General features: G+C 43.1%; 1 protein-coding gene across 1 annotated transcript; it reads left to right on the top strand.

Moving 5' to 3' along the window:
* The first annotated feature begins 572 nt into the window (after positions 1–572).
* On the top strand, positions 573–23938 carry acap1 (ArfGAP with coiled-coil, ankyrin repeat and PH domains 1). The gene is made up of 23 exons (XM_038976125.1): positions 573–1214; positions 4739–4796; positions 5356–5475; positions 6134–6187; positions 6357–6415; positions 6566–6749; positions 7284–7328; positions 7506–7601; positions 11750–11824; positions 13026–13138; positions 15309–15360; positions 15494–15594; positions 15728–15839; positions 16700–16902; positions 17031–17100; positions 17545–17639; positions 18769–18965; positions 20002–20052; positions 20204–20388; positions 20506–20615; positions 20697–20807; positions 20902–20963; positions 23137–23938. Exons 1-23 carry the CDS (start codon positions 1162–1164, stop codon positions 23232–23234), a joined length of 2304 nt encoding a protein of 767 aa, XP_038832053.1. The 5' UTR covers positions 573–1161; the 3' UTR covers positions 23235–23938.
* The last annotated feature ends 600 nt before the right edge of the window (positions 23939–24538 follow it).

Raw genomic sequence — 24538 nt, 5'->3', positions numbered from 1 at the left:
TATTTAACACTTATTTGGTTACTACATGATTCCATGTGTGTTATCCCATATGTATGATGTCTTCACTATTGTTCAACAATGTAGAAAATAGTAAAAATATAGAAAAACCCTTGAATGAGTAGGTGTGTCCAAACTTTTGACTGGTACTTTTGGCATAGACTTTCCCATTGAAGGCTTCCACCATTATAAAGTTGTCAACTGGGTGGGGATTCCTATCAGTTGGTAGCAATCAGCCAATGGAGAAGAAGAACATTGACTACCTTAAAATGTAGATGGAGCCTCAATGGCGCTGCCCATGTTATCACTGACGCTATAATGGCACAGATACAAAAATCAGTCCTCGATCTATCTCTATGGTTTGTTGTTTGTGTATCTGCCCTCTAATTGGCTAGAATCGTCCCACCTGATCTGGCCTCCGCCCTCATGCGTTCCATTTTTGAGAACATGTATTTCCAACGTTAGCGCGGTCACTCGAATATCTTGTCAATATATTCAACAATCTGTGTTGGTGCATGTACTTGCATACCCGGAAATAGTGTGAGTGGGTGGACCGGCCGGGTGAGAGAGATAGAATAGGATTGTATCGTTACAGTGTCACCCTCGCCACCCCGGGGGACCTCGAGTGGAAATTCCAATGATTGTTTAATCTTATTTGCAACAGCGGTACATATGTTTTTTTTTATTGATGTTGGATTATTCGCCGTGGAATGATCAACCCTTGCGATACGTTTTTTGGGCATTTTTTCGTAATTTTCGTGACGCAAAGGCACATCAAAGTACATAGAAAAAGGAGTTAATATGAGCGAAGTGGAGAAACGTGTCTATCATGAACTAATCGATTGCAGTTATTTGATTATTTAAATGGTTCTAATCAATTCAGTAATAACATATTAGTCCAATAAGAGAGAGGCGCGATTCGATTGATTCACTGACACCTAATGTCATGACTTGATGTCGAGAAGAATATAATTCAAGAGAACACAAGTTATTTATGGAAAAACCTACAAACAATGCAATATACTTTTAATATGTAAGATATATCTTACATATGGCTATATAACCTATATTACATTTTCGCACCCACTGTCCCATGTCATTCAATATCAATAGAAGTAGTTGCGTTTGCGTTGTTGGTGTAATTTGTATCAAACCAACTGAAGGATGACTGTCAAACTGGACTTTGAAGAGTGTCTCAAAGACTCCCCCCGATTCAGGTAAATCTAGATTAGCCAATGAATAAAAAAATTTATGATTTAGGCAAGAATCTACATATATGCATTATTCATTCAGTTACATTGTAAGGTGAGAGCTATTTTGTAAACGGTGCATAAATGTATGTGACTACCATTTTATTACAGTTACAATAAGTTATAATACCCAATTAAAGGGTAGGTCTACTCTATGTTTTTGCAATACATTATTCAGATAGTTTCAGAACTGTCACATGTCCACAGAGGGTAAAATTATGACAAATGATGCTTGCATCCACCCTAACTGAGGAAATAGAGAAGTGATGACATTCTTTTTTAGATCAAAGTTACCTGAACAATATTATCTTGAGTTGGCATATAGGCCTAGAGTGTGTTGGGCTACACCATTGTAGGTCATTCAGCACAACCACATGATGAACTTGTCAAATGAGTGTCAGCCCTGCAGATCGTTTGGGGTCTTGCCTCTTGCTTGGGGTCCCATTTATTACTGTGATGAGTCGAATGGGTTTCTTTGGCCATTGCGGCGAGACACTGCTTTTTCTCATTGTTTTGGACTGTTTTTGAGTGCTGGAATGAAAGAGTATTTATACAATTTTATACAACTAAAATGACTTTTTCATTTGTAGCACTGGTGCTCCCAACTTTAAAATGTTAGTTAAAACAAATATGATACAAATGTAACATCAGCCATGCGAAACACAAATGTTGAATTTTGCTATTCATGTATTAGGTGCATTGGTGCTAATCAAAATTCTAGGTCACACAGCACAATATTTAGGAGCATATGCCACCAAGATGGTTGTAAGTCAATGTAGGAATGCAGCACACCAACCTCTGCTTGGCCTATTCTCTTTCAGAGAGTCAAAACTGTATATATTTGAACTCTAAAAGAAACACAACATAAGACCAAAAGGGAAGTGTATTTTTGAGTTTTGAATGTAGCTAATAAGAGGTTTGTTGCATTGGGTGTGCCTCCCTTTTTTTAGCTGGCAGATCAGAAGACGTGACGGTGGTTAGACTCTCTTACTCTCTTGCCCTTTCTTTGTCTCTCGGCCTTTGCTGTTTTATCTTTTCTTAATTCTTGTTTGATTAACATTGCAAGTTTTTAAAGACCTTTTATCTTTTTCTCACTCTTTCTTTCTCTTTTGTTCTTTCTTTCTCTCTGTCCCTTTCTTTCTCTCTTTCTCTTCTCTCTCTCGCTCTCTTCATTCTTGGCTCACGGTCTCTCTGGGAGGAACACGCAGTGTCGGAAAGTTTGACATGTTTGCGGCAGTCATTGGTGCATTCTGCAGCGGTGAGGTCTCATATTTGACAGAGAACAGAGAGAGAGGAGGTGGAGGAGGAGAAAAAGGGGGGAGGAGAAAAAGGGGGGAGGAGAAGGTTTTAGATGTAGGCCATGGTCGAACTCTGGTAGGCCTTCATATTCACACACAGCTAGTGTGAAGGACTGGAGAGGGAGGAGAGGGTGACATTTGGAGAAAAGAGGCTTTGAAAGAATAGAAAAGAGAGAAGTGAAAGAAGGATAGAAGAGAGAGGGACATTCGGGAAAGATGTATGAAAGTGGAAAAGAGAGGCTACCGCAGTATACAAACGTCTGCCTCCCGTTGCTAGGTAACCGGGGGCGGCCTGGGGTTGTGGAGTGGAACAGGAAGTGAAGCGAGAGATACTGACGTGATAAACAAGAGACAGGAAGTGTGTTTTTTGGGGGTGGATCACCGTGGAAACTTGAGGTCTCTCTCTCAGGCACACTTACTCATACAAATGCATAGACAGTTATATCACCTTAGTATCATCTTACACACACACACACACACACACACACACACACACACACACACACACACACACACACACACACACACACACACACACACACACACACACACACTCTTTCAGAGGGTAATGAATATGATGTGTGTCTAATGACACAGGCTTTGTTCTGTCCTCATCAATTCTATGTTTGCCCTTATTCAAAGTTTTCTTTTCTACTGTCTTTTGTCCCCCCACCAAACCTTTGTCAGTCTTGTATTGGTACCTCTGTCATGCTAGTCCCATTTCAATGTCAACCGTACTGAGCTAAATAAACTGCAGCCACTGTCTCTACTACACTACCAGCAGACAAACAGACACCCTCTCCTCTCTCTCTCTCTCTCTCTCTCTCTCTCTCTCTCTCTCTCTCTCTCTCTCTCTCTCTCTCTCTCTCTCTCTCTCTCTCTCTCTCTCTCTCTCTCTCTCTCTCATGTCTGTCTCTCTCATGTCTGTCTCTCTCATGTCTGTCTCTCTCATGTCTGTCTCTCTCATGTCTGTCTCTCTCTCTCTCTCTCTCTCTCTCTCTCTCTCTCTCTCTCTCTCTCTCTCTCTCTCATGTCTCTTTCTCATGGCTCTCTCTCTCTCTCATGTCTCTTTCTCATGGCTCTCTCTCTCTCTCATGGCTCTCTCTCTCATGGCTCTCTCTCTCATGGCTCTCTCTCTCTCTCTCTCTCTCTCATAGCTCTCAATTATATTTCAATTTAGGGGGCTTTATTGGCATGGGAAACATATGTTTACATTGCCAAAGCAAGTGAAATAGATAATAAACAATAAAATATTAACAGTGAACATTACACTTACAAAGGTTCCAAAAGAATAAAGACATTTAAAATGTCATATTATGTGTATATATACAGTGTTGTAGTGATGTACAAAAAGGAAAATAAATAAACATAAATATGGGTTGTATTTACAATGGTGTTTGTTCTTCACTGGTTGCCCTTTTCTTGTGGCAACCTGTTCCCAAATCTTGCTGCTGTGATGGCACACTGTGTTATTTCACCAAATAGATATGGGAGTTTATCAAAATTGGATTTGTTTTCGAATTCTTTGTGGGTCTGTGTAATCTGAGGGAAATATGTGTCTCTAATATGGTCATACATTTGGCAGGAAGTTAGGAAGTGCAGCTCAGTTTCCACCTGATTTTGTGGGCAGTGTGCACATAGCCTGTCTTCTCTTCAGAGCCAGGTCTGCCTTCGGCGGCCTTTCTCAATAGCAAGGCTATGATCACTGAGTCTGTTCTCTCTCTCATAGCTCTCTCTGTCTCTCTCTGTCACTCTCTCTCTCCATCTGCTGCACTCCTTCTCTCTCTCTCTCTCTCTCTTTTTGTCTTTCTGCTTTCTCAGTGTCTCTGTCTTTGGTGGAAGGCAGCGGAAACCACACTGTTGGGCCCTTGATGTGAGAAAGAACAGAGGAGATACTGACTCACAGACTAACTGTCACAGCAGTCACAATCTCCTTCCACTGCCCTTCTGACAGGCCCATTTTATAAACCGTACCAGATATCATTTGAAGCATCATGTGTACTGTTGGTGACTGAACTCTCATGACGTCCGATACCACAGCCACAGACATTTTTGCTGTAGATCGGATAGCACTGTGCAAGCAGCTCAACATTGTCCAGGATGGTGTAGATGCATTGGATAAAACCCTCTGTCTGTGGTGGTGTGGCTTAATGTGCCGAGTAATGTGGCGACGTGTGTCTGTGTTTCATCCAGGGCTGACATTGAAGTGGTGGAAGGAGATGTCAGTGAATTGGAGACGCGATTAGAAAAGGTGAGAGAGTCACACACACACACACACACACACACACACACACACACACAATGTTCTCTCCAAACCTCCCCACTTTTCCGTTATGCTCCCAGTATCTAACCACTACTTCTATAAACACTCCAGCCATCCATACCGTAGAGGAAGTAGTTGGACAGGGTCAGTTTCTTCCTCTTAGTAGTGACTATGAACTGTGATAGACATGGTGTTTCACCTGAGTTGAAGGGAACTAACTCCAGTACCGCTTCCCCACCCTATTGTTACCAGAGAACAAGTAACTGACCACACATTGTACTTTCAATCGCTTGATCTTCCAAATTCCCATAAGGGATTGGTGCGCATAACATTTTCAGATGCTTTGGTCATCAATGTTCCGATTCCTGTGAGTCTCAACCTATTTTGCGTCTGGACAGTGATCATATTTGTCGCTGATGTCATGTCGTGTTACCCCATGTCATATTGAAATGTTGTGTCATGCTGTATGCATTGTAGTGTGTTTTGATGTCTTTTGCAACATGGAATTGTGTTGTGTTGAATCCTGACACATTGTGTTATTGTGTAGCTGGTGAAGCAGTGCCACTCCATGCTGGAGGCTGGCAGGGCCTACTGTCAGACCAGCAAGAGCTTTGTCACAGGGCTCAAAGAGCTGGGCCACCACTGTTCTGGGGACAACATGATGGGGGTGAGTCTATAGAGATGCTGGGAACTACACTCGAACCACTGATTTGGGATCAGTGTAGGAGGGACCGATCTGTATATAGGGCTATTACATAGTGTTGTGTTAAGTTATGGTTAGTGTTATATGCTTAAGCAATAAGGTACGAGGGGGTGTGGTATATGGCCAATATACCACGGCTAAGTGCTGTTCTTATGCACGACGCAACGCAGAGTGCCTGGATACAACCCTTAGCTGTGGTATATTGGCCATATACCACACCCCTTTGTGCCTTATTTCTATTATAAACTGGTTTCCAACGTAGTTTAGAGCAGTAAAAATAAATGTTTTGTCATACCCGTGGTATACGGTCTGCTATACCACAGCTGTCAACCAATCAGCATTCAGGGTTCTAACCACCCAGTTTATAATTATGTCTTTATCATAGTACATTCTTAGGAAGGGAAGGGTGGCAGGTAGCCTGGCGGTTGAGAGCATTAGGCCGGTAACCAAAAGGTTGCTGGTTCGAATCCCCGAGCCGACTAGGTGAACAATCTGCCGATGTGCCCTTAAGGCACTTAACCCTAATTGAGCGTCTGCTAAATGACTAAAATGTAAGTGGAAGTTGTATTGTATTCAACCATTGATAAATAACTTAAACTCATTCCGTGTTCTTTTCTCGTAGGAGTGTTTGGAGAAATTCTCCCAGAAGCTGGAAGTGATTCTGGAAGCTCAGGGGGTGAGTTGGACTCCTCTACTGTGCATCGCTTGCCAACAACATTAGTTACTGTAGCAACCACTTTTAAATGTCAGGTGTCTGAGTATCTCTCTCTTTCTCTTCCTCTCTCTCTCCATTTAACCCACCCCCCTTCTTTCCCTCTATTTCTCTCTCTCTCTTTATCTCCTAGGATGTGATTGAGACCACACAGAAGTCGGTGAAGTTGAAACTGCAGAGTTTTGTGAAAGAGTGAGTGAGTCTGGCACTCCTTAATAATTTAGTATTGTTTCACACCACGACCATAGACTGCTGTCACAGCATCCCCCAGTCCCACCCACATCTTTATGGGCCACATTCATTCTTCCCTCTCCCCCCCCCCCCCCCCCCCCCTTCTCCCAGGGACGTGCGTCGGTTCAAGGATGTGCGTAAGGAGTTTGAGCGGGGCAGCGAGAGTCTGGAGGCGGCGTTGGGCAGGAACGCTCAGGCCCCCCGGGGGAAGCAGCACGAGGTGGAGGAAGCCAGCCATGCCCTCCTCAATGCCCGCAAGACCTTCCGCTCCGGGGCCCTCGACTACGTACTGCAGGTGAGGTCATCAAAGCTGGATGAGAGTGTATTTTGGGGAAGGACCAAACTTGGTTAATTGATGGTAAGGATGCTACAGACAAAATATTCACTTACACACTCGCATGCACGCGCTCACACACATTGGGCCTGGTTTGAAGTGGTTTGCCTGGAATTGAGTTACAGACAACTAGTGTTGAAACTATCAGTTGTAGTCTCCAGCTCATGTTGGAATCTTGTTCATTACACTGCTTGCTTTCTGTTTGATGACATGCCACTACTGGAAGGCCTCAAACCAAATACTAGAGAGAATTTTACATAAGAGATTTGTCAGGAGGACCAGGACATGTTTCTAACAAATGGCATTGATAAAATATGCAACAGCACCTCTGCTTAGTGACATGTGTTTTGCCGTGGGGAATGCTAACAGCATTGCCTAAGGGTTTTCCCTGTAGCAGGCTGGTAACTATTAATACCCAGTGGTTAGTACTAGCTGCAGTCATACCAACACACATGTTCTGTCCTCTCCTGTTCACTCACTCGTCCTCTGTCCAAGATCAATGTCATCGAGGCCAAGAAGAAGACGGACATTCTGATGGCGGTGAGTTTCATTACGTGGGAACTTTTATTGTCGGAAATATTTCAAGTGTCGCACGGTCGAGTCCACATGTGGGTGTCTAATGATTTGTTGACTTGAGCAGTTGTTGACTTGTCTTTGTGGCTGCATGTATTGTTTAGTCTGAGTGTATGAGGAAGTTTTATTCTGGGTTTCTGTCAGATGGTGTCTATGATGGAGGCCCAGTCCCAATTCTTCCAACAAGGTCACCAGTCCCTCTCTGAGCTGGCCGACTATCGACGCACCCTGAGTGAAGAGGTAACAAGGACAAGTGGGGGCTTTGTTTGGGGGGGGGGATTTTATTAGGATTCCCATTAGATGTTGCAAAAGCAGCAGCTACTCTTCCTGGGGTCCACACAAAACATGAAACATGACATAACACAGAACATCAATAGACAAGAACAGCTCAAGGACAGCAGTGAGAGGGAGAAGTGTGTTGGATAAACCAAATTCATGAAGAAGGAAGAGATCTGTTCAAGTACACTACCGTTCAAAGGTTTGGGGTCGCTTAGAAATGTCCTTGTTTTCCATGAAAACATACATGAAAGGAGTTGCAAAATGAATAGAGAATATAGTCAAGATGTTGACAAGGTTATAAATAATTGAAGGACACAATTATTATTTCAAACGTTGCTTTCGTCAAAGAATCCTTCATTTGCAGCAATTACAGCCTTGCAGACCTTTGGCATTCTAGTTGTCAGTTTGTTGAGGTAATCTGAAGAGATTTCACACCATGCTTCCTGAAGCACCTCCCACAATTTGGATTGGCTTGATGGGCACTTCTTACGTACCATACGGTCAAGCTGCTCCCACAACAGCTCAATAGGGTTGAGATCTGGTGACTGTGCTGGCCACTCCATTATAGACAGAATACCAGCTGACTGCTTCTTCCCTAAATAGTTCTTGTAGAGTTTGGAGCTGGGCTTTGGGTCATTGTCCTGTTGTAGGAGGAAATTGGCTCCAATTAAGCGCTGTCCACAAGGTAATGCATGGTGTTGCAAAATGGAGTGATAGCCTTCCTTCTTCAAGATCCCTTTTACCCGTTACAAATCTCCCACTTTACCATCACCAAATCACCCCCAGACCATCACATTGCCTCCACCATGCTTTGTGATCCGAACACCTCAAACTTAGATTCGTCTGTCCATAACACTTTTTTACAATCTTCCTTTGTCCAGTGTCTGTGTTCTTTTGCCCATCTTAATCTTTTCTTTTTATTGGCCAGTCTGAGATATGGCTTTTTCTTTGCAACTCTGCCTAGAAGGCCAGCATCAAGGAGTCACCTCTTCACTGTTGACATTGAGACTGGTGTTTTGCAAGAACTATTTAATGAAGCTGCCAGTTGAGGACTTGTGAGGTGTCTGTTTCTCAAACTAGAGACACTAATGTACTTGTTCTCTTGCTCAGTTGTGCACTGGGGCCTCCCACTCCTCTTTCTATTCTGGTTAGAGCCAGTTTTCGCTGTTCTGTGAATGGAGTAGTACACAGCGTTGTACGAGATCCTCAGTTTCTTGGCAATTTCTCGCATGGAATAGCCTTCATTTCTCAGAACAAGAATAGACTGACGAGTTTCAGTAGAAAGGTCTTTGTTTCTGGCCATTTTGAGCCTGTAATCGAACCCACAAATGCTGATGCTCCAGATACTCAACTAGTCTAAAGAAGGCCAGTTTTATTGCTTCTTTAATCTGACAACAGTTTTCAGCTGTGCTAACATAATTGCAAAAGGGTTTTCTAATGATCAATTAGCCTTTTAAATTTTTTATTTAAACATTTTATTTCACCTTTATTTAGCCAGGTAGGCTAGTTGAGAACAAGTTCTCATTTGCAACTGCGACCTGGCCAAGATAAAGCATAGCAATTCGACACATACAACAACATAGTTACACATGGAATAAACAAAACATACAGTAGAAAAAAAGAAAACAAAAAAGTCTATATACAGTGAGTGCAAATGAGGTAAGATAAGGGAGTTAAGGCAATAAATAGGCCATGGTGGAGAAATAATTACAATATAGCAATTAAACACTGGAAAGGTAGATGTGCAGAAGATGAATGTGCAAGTAGAGATACTGGGGTGCAAAGGAGCAGGATAAATAAATACATACAGTTGTATGGGGATGAGGTAGATAGATGGGCTGCTTACAGATGGGCTATGTACAGGTGCAGTTTAAAATGATAAACTTGGATTAGCTAACACAATGTGGCATTGGAACACAGGAGTGATGGTTGCTGATAATGGGCCTCTGTACGCCTATGTAGATATTCCATAAAAAGATCTGCCATTTCCAGCTGCAATAGTCATTTACAACATTAACAATGTCTACAATGTATTGCTGATCAATTTGATGTTATTTTAATGGACAACAAATGTGCTTTTCTTTCAAAAACACAGACATTTCTAAGTGACCCCAAACTTTTGAACGGCAGTGCATGTTGTTCAGATGTTGACATTAGCGAGCAGAGAGAGTGAAGTAAAATAGTTTAATGAAAGTGAGTGGAAGAGGAGGGGACTTCTTCTCTTAGATCAGTGTTCTGTTTTTACCCAGGGCCCTATTTCTTTACATTGGAGAAATGGCACGACGCAACCCCCTCCCCTTAAAAAAAATTATTTTTTCTTTTTTATTGAGATAGCCTCTAATAAAAACACCACCAGCTTGATTTAGTTTAATTTGAGGGACCTAGGAATTAGTTTGTTTTGAAGCAAATTTCCTGCTATTTTCCATAGTTTAACTAGACTCTTTTAGATTGGCTATTTAATGGATAAGGAAAATAAAGGCTAGACTTGATTTCCTCAAATGGTATTCCGCTACCAAATATATGATTTCAGTTTTCAATTTCATTGTACATATTCTCTTTTACAGAAAGTGAATAGATCAATTGATTGCGACAGAGTCCCACATTGTATAAGGTGACTTCCCAAGCAAAATCCAATTTCTTTGACTCCTCGACTTTAGAAGGTCGTAGCTCAGCTTCTGAATGTCATAGAGACAAACCAAAGATATCGCGTCTTCCTCTTCCGCTTGTTTCTATCCTAAAGCATCGCAGATTTATGTGTAGTTTTAGATCAGTATAAACAATCATGAATTGTAAAAAAAAAAAAAATCAAGGACGGTCCTGCACGTTGGCACACCCAATATGTGGGGCGTGACCCCTAGGTTGGGAACCCCTGTCTTAGATGGAAGGTTTATTCTAGCAGTTGATTCCATGGATGGATTAGTACACGAGTCCTGACAATGTTGCCAGGAGGGACGAGGAAGTCACAAGGTAAAAGTCCCTCTCATCGTGACAGGAAACAGTGTGGGCACCATCAACAGGAAATATTTCACATGACTTAGAAAGTGTGTGTGTGTGCACCTGTGTGAGCGAATATGTGTGTGTCCATGTGCTTGCATGTTTTCATCTAGTCATTCGTCATGTTAGTGCTACGCTGGATGGGCACTGTAGCATAACTGGACGTGCTGTCAGACATGGAGCTCTAGGACTGCAGTCAACAGTAGACTACAACTAACCAGTGCGTTAAATAGTCTGCACATCCGAGAGCAGCTTGAAACCGGAAAGCAAGTCACCTTTCACTGGACCATTTTAAAGCCACAAAGACTGATTTTAGCTCTTCCTGCTGTTACAGGAAATGGTGAAGGATTGCGAGGTAGAATGAGAGAGAGAAAGAATGAGAGTGAAGTTGCTTAAAGACTGCTGGATCATCTGAAATCTTTATGAGAAAGAGAGAGGGAGTGAAAGTAAAACTGCTATACGAAGCTGCTGGAGAGTTTTCCTCGATCCATCGGCCAGAAGTTGGGAGAGGTTCAGCACTTCCTCCTTCCTGTTTTCCCCAGAGGAGGAAGTCTGGAGTGAAGGACTCCCTGACCTCCACCTGAACGCTGTACAAGCCTGAAGCCCTTTATTTCCTCGCCTGATTTTCCTCAACAGTTTCTACATTCATCTTTACAACTCTATATCCCAAAACATACTGTCCAGTATACTGTGTACATTATTCTCTTTATTTAGTTGCCTGCCTGAACGGACCTATCATGCTGAACTGCTGTGTTATTTAGGATAATGTGCATCATTTGAAATATTGGATTCTAGGACTGTGGCCATACCAGTATCGCACTATTTGTTTCAATGGCTAAAATGAGAACACAAAGTAGACAACTCTATGGTCTTTTAGAAACCTGTTGTATGTAAACATTTTGGTTGCTATGTCTTGGAAAATAAATACATGTGACTCTGGATGACGACATAATGATGCGTGTTTCCAATGTTAGGGCTGTTTTCCTAAAGAAGTTAGTATCGTGGCAAGGAAACAAAACACTAACGAGTATCTCGATTCTGTCCCTATTGGATTTGTTTGGTTTTTAAATGAAATTGATTGTGCCTGACTTTTTCTCTCTCCCTCTCATACACAGCACACTCAACTAGTGTTGAATTCCGCCAGGGAGAAGAGAGACATGGAACAGAGACACGCTGCCATTAAGAAAAAGGTAAACACGGCTGGAACCAAACACTACAGTAAAGAAAGAAGATAATCACAGACCTCCATGATGGCTTCCATGTGATTACGCTAGCTCTCCATCCTCTGAGGATATACAGTGCATTCGGAAAGTATTCAGACCCCTTGACTTTTTCCACATTTTGTTACGTTACAGCGTTATTCTAAAATGGATTAAACCGTTTTTTCTTCACACAATACCCCATAATGACAAAACAAAAACTGTTTTTTGGATCTTTTTTTTGATGGAAATACATGACATTTAGTTAAGTATTCAGACCCTTTACTCAGTACTTTTGGCAAACTCCAAGCGGGCTGTCATGTGGCTTCCATCTGGCCCCTCTACCATAAAGGCCTGGTTGGTGGAATGCTGCAGAGATGGTTGTCCTTCTGGAATGTTCTCCCATGTCCACAGAAGAACTCTGGAGCTCTGTCAGAGTGACCATCAGATTCTTGGTCACCTCCATGACCAAGGCCCTTCTCCCCCGATTGCTCAGTTTGACCGGGCAGCCAGCTCTAGGCATAGTCTTGGTGGTTCCAAACACTCTTATATTTAAGAATAATGGAGGCCCCTGTGTTCTTGGGGTCCTTCAATGCTGCATAATTGTTTTGGTACCCTTCCCCAGATCTGTGCCTCAACATAATCTTGTCTCGGGAACTCTACGGACAGCTCCTTCGACCTCATGGCTTGATTTTTGCTCTGACATGCAATGTCAACTGTGGGACCTTATCTAGACAGGTGTGTGCCTTTCTAAATCATGTCCAATCAATTGAATTTGCAACAGTTGGACTTCAATCAAGTTGTAGAAACATCTCAAGGATGATCAATGGAAACAGGATGCACCTGAGCTCAATTTCGAGTCTCATAGCAAAGGGTCTGAATACTTATGTAAATAAAAAGTTTCCTACAACCTGTTTTCACTTAGTCATTATGGGGTATTGTGTGTAGATTGAGGGGGAAAAAATGAAAATCATTTTTAGAATAAGGCTGTAATGTAACTACGTGGAGAAAATCAAGGGGTCTGAATACTTTCCGAAGGCACTGTAGACAGGAAGACTTTATGACATCATTTTCTTTCAAACATAGCTTGGGGATCAACTGGTATCACTGCATTAAAATGATATTTACGTCCTGATACTAACATCCCTTCCCTACAGTCATGTATATGTTTGTGTTTATGTTGTGTTGGTAGGATGTCTCCTATGATAACTCCTTAATGGATTTCTGTGCTGATGCACCCAACGGTATCGCCATGGAGGGCTACCTGTATAAGAGAGCTAGCAATGCCTTCAAGACCTGGAGCAGGTATGTTACCTTACCTTTCGATTTCTCTTTCCCTCTCTCTTTCTCTGTTTCTGTGCTGTATGTTGTTCTCCCCCTCTTTCGCTTTCTCTCTCTCTTGCTCTCTCCTCTCTCTCTCTTGCTCTCTCCATCACTCACTTGCCACGTTCAAAATAGCTGGGAAGTCGGACTTGGAATCCCAACTCGGGAACTCGGGCCTCTTTCTAGAGCTCTGACTTTCCAACCTGAAGATCACTGACCTCATGGTCATGATTTGACCTTGTGTTATGAATCTAGACTCTCTCTCTCTCTCTCTCTCTCGCTCTCTCAATTCAATTCAAGGGCATTATTTCCATGGGAAACATGTTTACATTGCCAAAGTAAGTGAAGTAGATAACAAACAGTAAAAATGTACAGTGAACATTACACTCACAGAAGTTCTAAAAGAATAAAGACATTTCAAATGTCATTATGCCTATATACAGTGTTGTAACGATGTGCAAGTAGTTAAACTACAAAAGAGAATATAAATAAACATAAATATGGGTTGTATTTACAGTGGTGTTTGTTCTTCACTGGTTGACCTTTTCTTGTGGCAAAAGGTCACAAATCTTACAGCTGTGATGGCACACTGGTATTTCACCCAAAATTGTGTTTGTTTTCGAATTCTTTGTGGATCTGTGTAATCTGAGGGAAATATGTGTCTCTAATATGGTCATACATTTGGCAGGAGGTTAGGAAGTGCAGCTCAGTTTCCACCTCATTTTGTGGGCAGTATGCACATAGCCTGTCTTCTCTTGGGAGCCAGTTCTGCCTACGGCGGCCTTTCTCAATAGCAAGGCTATGCTCACTGGTCAGTCACAGTGGTCAGGTATTCTGCCACTGTGGACTCTCTGTTTAGGGCCAAATAGCATTCTAGTTTGCTCAGTTTATTTTGTTAATTAGTTCCAATGTGTCAAGTAATTATCTTTTTGTTTTCTCATGATTTGGCTGGGTCTAATTGTGTTGCTGTCCTGGAGCTCTGTGGGGTCTGTTTGTGTTTGTGAACAGAGCCCCTGGAGCAGCTTGCTTAGGGGACTCTTCTCCAGGTTCATCTCTCTGAAGGTGATGGCATTATGGAAGGTTTGAGAATCACTTCCTTTTAGGTGGTTGTAGAATTTAACGTCACTTTTCTGGATTTTGATAATTAGCAGGTATCGGACTAATTCTGCTCCTCATGCATTATTTGGTGTTTTACATTGTACACAGAGGATATTTTTGCAGAATTCTGCATGTAGAGGCTCAATTTGGTGTTTGTCCCATTTTGTGAGTTCTTGGTTGGTGAGTGGTCCCCAGATCTCACAATCATAAAGGGCAATGGGTTCTACAACTGATTCAAGTATTTTTAGCCAGATCCTAATTGGTATGTAGAATTTTATGTTCCTTTTGATGGCATACAAGGCCCCTCTTGCCTTGTCTCTCAGCTCATTCACAGCTTTGTGGAAGTTACCTGTGGCGCTGATGTTTAGGCCGAGGTATGTATAGTTTTTTGTGCGCTAGGGCAACGGTGTCTAGATGGAATTTGTATTTGTGGTCCTGGCGACTGGACCTTTTTTGGAACACCATTATTTTTTGTCATACTGAGATTTACTGTCAGGGCCCAGGTCTGACAGAATCTGTGCAGAAGATCTAGGTGCTGCTGTATGCCCTCCTTGGTTGGGGACAGAAGCACCAGATCATCAGCAAAGAGTAGACATTTGACCTCAGATGCTGCAGACTGTTCTAGTGCCCTCGCCAATTCGTTGATATATATGTTGAAGAGGGTGGGGCTTAATGTCTGTCTCTCTGTCTCTGTCTCTCTCTCTCTGTGTCTTGTCTGTCTGTCTGTCTGTCTGTCTGTCTGTCTGTCTGTCTGTCTGTCTGTCTGTCTGTCTGTCTCTCTCTCTCTCTGTCTCTCTCTCTCTCTCTCTGTCTCTCTCTCTGTCTCTCTCTCTCTCTCTCTCTCTGTCTCTCTCTCTGTCTCTCTCTCTGTCTCTCTCTCTGTCTTTCTTTTTTATATATAAATATATTTCACTGCCTTTTCTTTCCACCCATTATTTGGCCCTCTTCAGCTCTAGGTGTTTTGTGCCCAGAGAGGTTTTTAATGGTTCAGCCTAGGAAGGTGATTGCATTATTCAGTCTCATCTCCTTTTGATCTCCTGTCTGACGACTGTAGGCGCTGGTTCTCTATCCAGAAAAATCAACTGGTCTATCAGAAGAAATTCAAGGTGAATTTTTGAAAGCCACTGCTTTACTTTTCAATGCATTTTTAATAGCAATCCATGCAGACACAAAGAGAATAAAAAATAATAAAAAAACACACACTTTCACAGCCTGACCGTGTCCTATTCTCTCTCTCAGGAGCAGCCCACCGTGGTGATGGAGGACCTGCGTCTGTGCACAGTGAAGGTCTGCGCTGACAACGAGAGACGATTCTGCTTTGAGGTGGTCTCACCGTCCAAGTGAGTGTACTGTCTGTGTATATGCAGTTTGTCTGTGTGTGCTGATGTTGCCATTGATGTTAGTTTTGGGCGTGTGGTATTTACATAGTAATCGTGCGTGTGTGCGTGTGTGTGTGTGTGTGTGTGTGTGTAGGAGCTGTCTGTTGCAGGCGGACTCAGAGCGTCAGCAGCAGGGCTGGATCAGTGCTGTCCAGAACAGCATAGCCTCAGCCTTCCAGGAACGCAGAGAAGACCCACACAGCCCAGTGAGAACACACACACCTTATTTATTCACTCTGTGTTGGGGAGTAATGTAACTACATGTAGTTCAACTAGTAATGTAACTACATGTAGTTCAACTAGTAATGTAGCTACACGTAGTTCAACTAGTAATGTAGCTACACGTAGTTCAACTAGTAATGTAACTACATTTTGCAGTAGCTTGGTTGTAGTTAAACTAAATTCAAATCTAGGTAGTGGTTTCAGTAGTTAATGCTTTTTTTTGCTATGTAGCGGTGTAGCTAATGACTGGAACTACTTTTATTGTTAAATAAAATATTTGGCAGCAGCCCTGCCTAATTCTCATTGAAACATATTGTTGGTGTTTTAATAGGCTAAATTACACATTCGGTTAACATATGACCGCAAAGGGATCTCTTCTTGCAATTTGTAGTCTATGACATTTCAGATTTACATATGATTATTTTCACGAAGTAGTTTGAATGCATTGAACTACTTTTCCAAAGTAACTTTAGTTATGTAAACTATACTCTTATAGTTACTATACTCTTATATACTATTTATTTTCCCCAACACACGACACTTGTATTTTCAGAAGCAGAGTTGTAACTCATTGTCTACAGAAGGTGCAGTGATCAACACTCATTCCATATGTTTGTGTGTACCTCTCTCTCTGTGTCTCGTTCCCCCCCCCCCCCCCCTCTCTCTCTCTCTCTCTCTGTGTCTCGTTCTCCCCCCCCCCCCCCCTCTCTCTCTCTCTCTCTGTGTCTCGTTCTCCCCCCTCTCTCTCTGTCTCTCTCTCTCACACACACACACACACACACACACACACACACACACACACACACACACACACACACACACACACACACACACACACACACAGAGGGAGCGTTGCAGCTCAGTGTCGGGCAGCCCAGGAGGAGGGGTGTTTGGGGATCAGGAGAAGACGGGGGGCCGCGAGGCTCTGGATCAGGTCCAGGCCATCCCGGGGAACAGGCAGTGCTGCGACTGTGGAGAGCCTGGTCCGGACTGGGCCTCTATCAACCTGGGGATCACCCTCTGTATCGTCTGTTCCGGGATACACAGGTAGGATATACATACACATACACATACACACACACACACACACACACACACACACACACACACACACACACACACACACACATATTAATATGTAACTAACTCCCTTCTTCTCGGTGTCCTTCTGACAGGAGTCTGGGTGTCCACTTCTCCAAAGTACGCTCCCTCACCCTGGACTCCTGGGAACCAGAGCTGGTCAGGGTAAGACTATGTCCATGCTCTAAGCAGATATGGCTTTCTTGAAGAAAATATTATCTTAATTCATAGCTTTTTTCATACAATGTAAAGACAATTTTTTAAAGCTGCAATATGTACTTTTTTGGCGACCAAACCAAAAGCACATAGAAATGTGAGTAATAGATATGTCATTCTCATTGAAAGCAAGTCTAAGAAGCAGTAGATATGTTCTATGTGCGCTATTTCTATGCTTCCCGGTCTTACGTTTCATTTTTGCGTCTTTTACTTTCAGTCTTATACAACATCTTCAAACAGATGGTACAATGAATGAGTCACTACACTTGCTTGTTTTGTCACACAAACTGAAATTAGGCGAACTATTCACATTTTTGCAACCAGGAAATGTCTGCATATTGCACCTTTTTAAAGTAAGCGATTATGTCCACCCTCTCTCTCTGTGTGCTGTAGTTGATGTGTGAGTTGGGGAACACAGCCATCAACAGGATCTACGAGGCGCGGATTGATGAGATCACCATCAAGAAACCCCACCCATCCAGTCCAAGGTATGAACTCTCATCTTCATTCCTCGGGTCCTGAGTCATCACCCTTCAACGACACGTTAAATCTCACTCAGACATGAAAGATTTCCCAGCGTTACAGTGTGATTGGATTGAAATGTTTATTAAGTATAGTGGAACAGAACGTTCAGATATAAATATATTGTACAGACTGGACATGATTATTTTGTATACAGAGTAGTTATATACAGTACCAGTCAAAAGTTTGAGTGTGCAAAGCTGTTGTCAAGGCAAAGGGTGGCTACTTTGAAGAATCTCAAATATAAAATATATTTTGATTGGTTTAACACTTTTTTGGTTACTACATGATTCCATGTGTGTTATTTCATTGTGTTGATGTCTTCACTGTTATTCTACAATGTAGAAAATAGTCAAACATTGAGAAAAACCCTTGAATGAGTAGGTGTCCAAACTTTTGACTGGTACTGTACTTTACATTTATATCTGCAACGTTGAACAAGCACCTGGTATAAAAAATCACTCTTCATCCCCCTCTGCTGTCATAACTTGAAACTACAGGGAGATTTTAACTTTTTTTCGTATTACACTATACATGCATACTGCTAAATGCAGGCTAACCTTTTTCTTTACACAATTTGACGATATTAGTTCTGCTCAAATCTTTAATCAAGCGCTTTCATCGGTTACATGATCTAGCTTCCTCTTTTCCTCTCCTTTGCTGCACCCCAGACAGGAAGTTACACAGGTACACGACGACGACAGCTGTGGTTTGTGTTGTAAACTAAACTGTTCCCCGGAAATGTGCTGTGCAGTTGCATGGTTTTGTGTGTGTGTGTGTGTGTGTGTGTGTGTGTGTGTGTGTACAGGATGTACAGTGGTATGCATGCAGTCAACTGTGTTGTCAAATAGTAGTACAGTGAGGCCTGGTTTGAATTGAACTGAATTTACCTGCTGTGTAATATGGTTTTATAATGTGCATTACTGTGTATGAAGTGCATTTTGATTCTATTTTTCTTTCTATAAATAAAAATGCTTTTAAGCAGAAAGACCTGACACTTTTTTTTTTTACAGAATTTTTCTCTTTCATATTCTCTCTCTGTCTCTCTCTGTCTGTCTCTTTCTGTCTCTCTGTCTCTGTCTTGTCACCTCTCAGGGGTGATAAGGAGTCGTGGATTCGTTCTAAGTTTGTGGAGAAGAAGTTTATCCAGAAGCTCCCGGAGACGGGTCGTAACATTCCACTGCGGCGCTCCAGCGCCCGGAGGAACAGAGCAAACACCCAGGAGAGGCCAGCCGGCTCACGACCACCACTCAAACCCAAACCCAATCGGGCCACCCTGCCACGACTCCCAGGTACTGGACGGAACATACACGCTTGTCTGATTTACACTATAGGGCCAAGCCGAGCTGTACCGGGCTGGCCTACAGAGTTCTTTTAGCAGACCAGGTATGCAACTCATTCTGTACAGATATGTTTCTGCCTGCAGTCTACTGATGGACTGGTAGGTGTTGAAGTTTGTTAAGTCCTATAACAGTATACCTGTGTGTACAGGCCAGGAATGTAAACAGTGCAGGTGCTGTGGGTTGTTTGTGTCTGTCCAAGGGATATTTAGCAGGATAGATGGCATTCTACAAGTTATCAAGATAGGAGTGAATGAAATATTTCCACATTGTTCAGCCTCGCTGCATGCACGCTAGTACCTACATACACACAGAAATCATCTGTGAACTTGGTGACACAGCAGTAAGCTGGGTGTCTATACACCCTGTGTCTATTGTTATAATCAGCACGATAAACCTGTAATATGGTGACCTGCTGCTATGCTGAATATCTCTCTCTGTCTCTTCTCTGTCTCCTCTCTCCTCTCTGTCTCTCTCTCTCTCTGTCTCCTCTCTCCCCCCTCTCCCTCGCTCTCTCTCTCACTGTCTCCTCTCCCCCCCTCTCTCTCTCTCTGTCTCCTCTCTCCCTCTCTGTCTCCTCTCTCTCTCTGTCTCCTCTCTCTCTCTGTCTCCTCTCCCTCTCTGTCTCCTCTCTCTCTCTGTCTCCTCTCTCTGTCTCCTCTCTCTGTCTCCTCTCTCCCTCTGTCTCCGCTCTCCCCTCGCTCTCTCTCTCTGTCTCCTCTCTCCCCCCCCCCTCTCTCTCTCTGTCTCCTCTCTCCCTCTGTCTCCGCTCTCCCCTCGCTCTCTCTCTCTGTCTCCTCTCTCCCCCCCCCTCTCTCTCTCTGTCTCCTCTCTCTCTCTCTCTGTCTCCTCTCTCTCTCTCTCTCTGTCTCCTCTCTCTCTCTCTCTCTGTCTCCTCTCTCTCTCTGTCTCCTCTCTCTCTCTGTCTCCTCTCTCTCTCTCTGTCTCCTCTCTCCCTCTCTGTCTACTCTCTGTCTCTCTCCCTCAGGGCTCAATCCGAGTGATCTTTTTCAAAAGAACAATACAGGCATTCACAAAGGTGACACACACACATTTACATTTAAGTCTTTTAGCAGATGCTCTTATCCAGAGCGAGTGCAAACATTTTCATACTTTTTGTCACACACACCAAAACAGACTAAACAAACTAAAAAGCACATTAAACCCCCTTGTCATCCCTCCATACACAGATGGTGAAGATGGTGATGATGAAGAGGAGGACCTGTCTGGTCTTCATCCCGGGGCGTTGTTATATCGGTCTGCAGCGCTGCAGCATTTCCCTGTCATGGCCGACGCCCTGGCCCACGGAGCTGACGTCAACTGGGTCAACACAGCCGAGGAGTCCAGCACCCCACTCATACAAGCCGTCACCGCGGTGAGTGAGTGAAAGATCACTGTGGCGAGGACGTGAGTGGGTGTGTGTCTACGTTCAGAAGAGAGAGACGCTGGTTTGTGTGAATTCTTACCTACACTCTGGCCCCTGTCTCTTCAGAACTCCTTGGCAGCGTGTGAGTTCCTGCTACAGAACGGTGCCAATGTCAACACAGCAGACAGCAATGGGAGAGGACCCCTACACCACGCCACTATACTGGGACACACTGGGTAGGACAGACGCATGCATAAGCATATACACACACACACACACACATACACGCACACACTAACCTGGTCTCTATCTCCCAGGCTGGTGTGTCTGTTCCTGAAGAGAGGGGCGGACTACAACGCCAGAGACCACACCCAGAAAGACCCCATCACCATTGCCGTGGAGACCGCCAATGCTGACATCGTCACCCTGTGAGTATTAGTTGATTTGTTGGCACTAGAACGATTGATTGTTTGATTGATACAGCAGATTTTCCTCACCATCCTTCTACTATCCCCATGACAGGCTGCGAATCGCCAAGATGAACAAGGAGATGCGGGAGATGGACGGAGCCTTTGGCCAACCAGGTCACTCAATGGGACAGGGAGTGGGCGGGACAGGGAGTGGGATAGGCCAAACCAGGAAGGGACTTCAGGCCTTGAAGAACCAACTGAGTGGATGGGCACTGGGGGGGGGGCAGAATGAGTAGAGAGAGGGGGACTTGCATCGTAATTGATGGAGAGAACAGAGGGAGGCAAAGGGGTACTGCTGAGGTGCATAGGCTACTCGGCTAACTAGACATGTTCCCAGAACCCCAATAAATTGGGACTAGACAGTAACATTCAAGTTGAGTTTGTTCTCTGAAACATTGTTAGAACGTTTAAAGTCAAGCATGATATGTTCTGATAGATTTTCTGGAATCGTTGCTAGACCCTTCTAAGAGTGTTTTCAGAAAGAACATTCTCAGAATACAATTTTGACAAAGAGGTTAGGGGAACGTTCTTCGGAACGTATATGTGGAAGGTTCTTGAAACTGAGAATTGTTACTGGCTATGGACGATTTGCTGTACCTCAGTAGAGGGAGTAAACTAAATGAAGTTTGATTAGAAGGATAACTAGAATACAGGGTAAATGTATGAACAAGCAGCTTCTATACTGTAGTCTTTCTGTGGGAAGAGGTGGCCATTTTGGATATATAATACTAAAGGGAAAAGAGAGGACATACTGTAGAAGAAGAGGATGTTTTAAAGAGTGTTGATGTAATGACATGTATGTCCACCCACGAGTGAGTCCACGTTGCACTTCGATGTACAGTGAATGAACGCACGGTCAGCCGTCCTGCACTTTACAGCCCATGCTGGCTCTATGTAGATCACCGTATGATAACACTGAGCAATGGCCATGTTTAACATCTATTTATACCAGTGGAGGCTGGTGGGAGGAGCTATAGGAGGACGGACTCATTGTAATGGCTGGAATGGAATCAATGGAACAGAGTGAAACGAGGTTTCCGTATGTTTGATACCGTTCCAAAATTCCATTCCAGCCATTACAATGAGCCCGTCCTCCTATAGCTCCTCTCACCAGCCTCCACTGATTTATACTTATATGTATTATAGTGTACAGCTCTCTGTGGTCCTATGTATGTATGTATGTATGTATGCATGTATTGTATGATTACACAGTATGCTGACTGAAAAAGCAGGAATCAGATTGTTTGGGTGCAGTTGATGTACAGTATATGTCTCTTCATGTACATTTTATGCACCTTGCGTAGTCTAATTTAGTCTGCTGTATGTCATTGTCATAAGCTCAGTCCAACACAAAATGCTTTTTTTCACTTGAGGGTTTTCCCATTACACTGTGTTTTCCCTTTCCCCAGGCTGATTTGAACCTTTTCAAACCAGTTCCTCGTTTTTCACACCTAAGCGGTTATTGTTGTGTTCAACCTGTTTCAATGTGTATACACGCTGCCACTGTTTAGCGTGGCTTTTGCTCGACAATAACACCAATGATACTGAGAACATGAAGCTGTATAGACAGGAATGAGCCACTCTGTCCATTTGAAGTTGAGTGTTTTCCTAACGGCTCCTGGTCCATTAGTGGGTTGTGTTGTGGCCGGTCTTAGGCTGCTGTTAGGACAATCCACAATGAACCATGCTTAAACATTTGTGAACCACTGGTCTAAACCCTAGCCAGTGGGCCCAGCCGGTGCAACAGATTTGGGCTGGAAAGGGAACAGCGGACTCACTGTGGACAGATTCAACCTTACTGTGCTGAGTTGTATGACAAAGTGTACCATCCATTGCCACATGGCCAAACTGTCAGCCAAGTCAAAGTTACTTACTCCAGTACTGACACAATATTTCACAGTTTCAAATAGGATATTTCAAACCAGGAAATAGGCCTAACTCAAATAATCTGTCTGTCTCTGGAGGAGCAGTGCTGTGATTCCCATGTCATGTGCTCCGAGATGCTCAACTTGTCTGTCAGTCTCTGATGTGCACTGCTTTTTCATTGTTGTCGTGTGAGCCTTTGTGTTTGTCCAATGAGGCGACCGCCTGTTCTGCACTGCTTGCACAGTGTGTCCCCTGATGCCCCTGCTTAACAGTGCTACAGGTAAACGGCGTGTGCGTGTCTGCTTATAGTAGTAATGTGGATAAATTGAGGGAGAGAAAAGGGGGCGTTTGAGGACAGAAATGTACAGCCATTTTGTGAACGTAAAATGTTCATGTTCTTCTCATGTCTTGTTTTCCTCAGGTGATGAAACGTACCAGGACATCTTCAGGGACTTCTCTCACATGGCCTCTAACAACCCAGAGAAGCTCAAACGGCGCAGCACAGATTTTAAGACTTGACCTACACCAACTGCTGTTTCTTTTACATACTGTTGTTTTCCTTGTCTTACACACACACACACGCACACATTTGCTGGCCATCTGCTCTGCGTTAGGTCGTAGCTCAGCTGGTCATTACTCCTAGTAGAGCCTCCAGTTCCAACAGTAATATCTTTGTGTTTGGCTGCCAGAGGCGAACACTCAGGCTAAATGGCTATATGGGGTTGTAGGAGAGAACAAGATGTACAGCCTAATAATGACAGGTAATACAGTTAAAAACGTCCCATTTTAAATGATTAATTTCATAATTTAATTTGCTTTCCCGTAGTCTTGGGGGCCATCCGTCCTAATCTCGTCTTGTTGACTCGACTACAACTAGGTTTCCCAGAACTTGAACAAAAAAAGTTGCCTTTTGTTGTTGATTTGTATGAATTTTGATTGAGCCTTCTCAATGTACTGTACAATGTGACAAAACAAAATGAGAGAGCAAAGGTTCAGATTGTTGTATGTGCTCTTGTACTTCATCATTTCTGATGTGATGTGTTTCTTTTTTCTTTTGTATTGGCTGCCTGAGGTACCAGAGCTGTATTTCGTACGGACGATTAAAATACCAGAGTTCATTTAATATACCCAATTATCAAGCAGTAAAACACACATTTAATTCACTGCATCCTCCAGAAATGTTTAGCAACCACTCATATATCATTAAAATGTATTGTGTTCAATTCAGTGATTCATCCCTCATCCAGACACGCATTTATGTCAATAGTTGGATTATTGGTCTTCTCGACCATACGGTTCCTAACCACAGGGGTATTGACGATCTATATCCACTAGGTGGCAACACCATGTCATTGCAGTAACCTCTGAACAACAGTTAACAATATTTAGGAGAAAATAAACACTTTTTATTAAACGAGCATAAAAAACAGAACTGAATTGAATATTCCTAAAATATAACCAATGTAGTGCCATACACATAAGCCTACTGGATAGGGGGGTACTGTTGATTGAAGAGGAACCTGTAGGCACATAAAGTCCTGTTTGTGACTTGCAGAATTATAAGGTGACTTGCAGAATGTCAACAGGTCTACCTTTGACCTATTGGCAAGTCACCAATGTCAACTGTCTGTGAAGCATTACTGAGACAGCAGCTGCGGCGCAATACTGTAGAGAGTACAAACTAACGCTGGGATCCTTATCCATTTACCAAACATGCCTTTTGTTACCTCCTATCTTAGTGATAGTGCCTTGCATTACGCCTGGGAAGAAAACACTTCATTTTGCTCAACTAACCCCATTGCCATAGTCTCAACTAGGGTTGC

This window comes from Salvelinus namaycush, chromosome 36 (assembly GCF_016432855.1).
Source record: "Salvelinus namaycush isolate Seneca chromosome 36, SaNama_1.0, whole genome shotgun sequence".
Classification (NCBI taxonomy): domain Eukaryota; kingdom Metazoa; phylum Chordata; class Actinopteri; order Salmoniformes; family Salmonidae; genus Salvelinus; species Salvelinus namaycush.
Note: the sequence above shows the minus strand (reverse complement) of the source record. Positions and strands in the feature narration are given on the sequence as shown.

What these genes read in the sequence shown, in the direction of transcription:
- acap1 (XM_038976125.1), top strand. Translation starts at nt 1,162, where the DNA reads ATGACTGTCAAACTGGACTTTGAAGAGTGTCTCAAAGACTCCCCCCGA. An exon ending in CACCCTGCCACGACTCCCAG is followed by an intron (nt 18,966 to 20,001) that starts GTACTGGACGGA and finishes TCTCTCCCTCAG; the next exon opens with GGCTCAATCCGAGTGATCTT. An exon ending in CAATACAGGCATTCACAAAG is followed by an intron (nt 20,053 to 20,203) that starts GTGACACACACA and finishes CTCCATACACAG; the next exon opens with ATGGTGAAGATGGTGATGAT.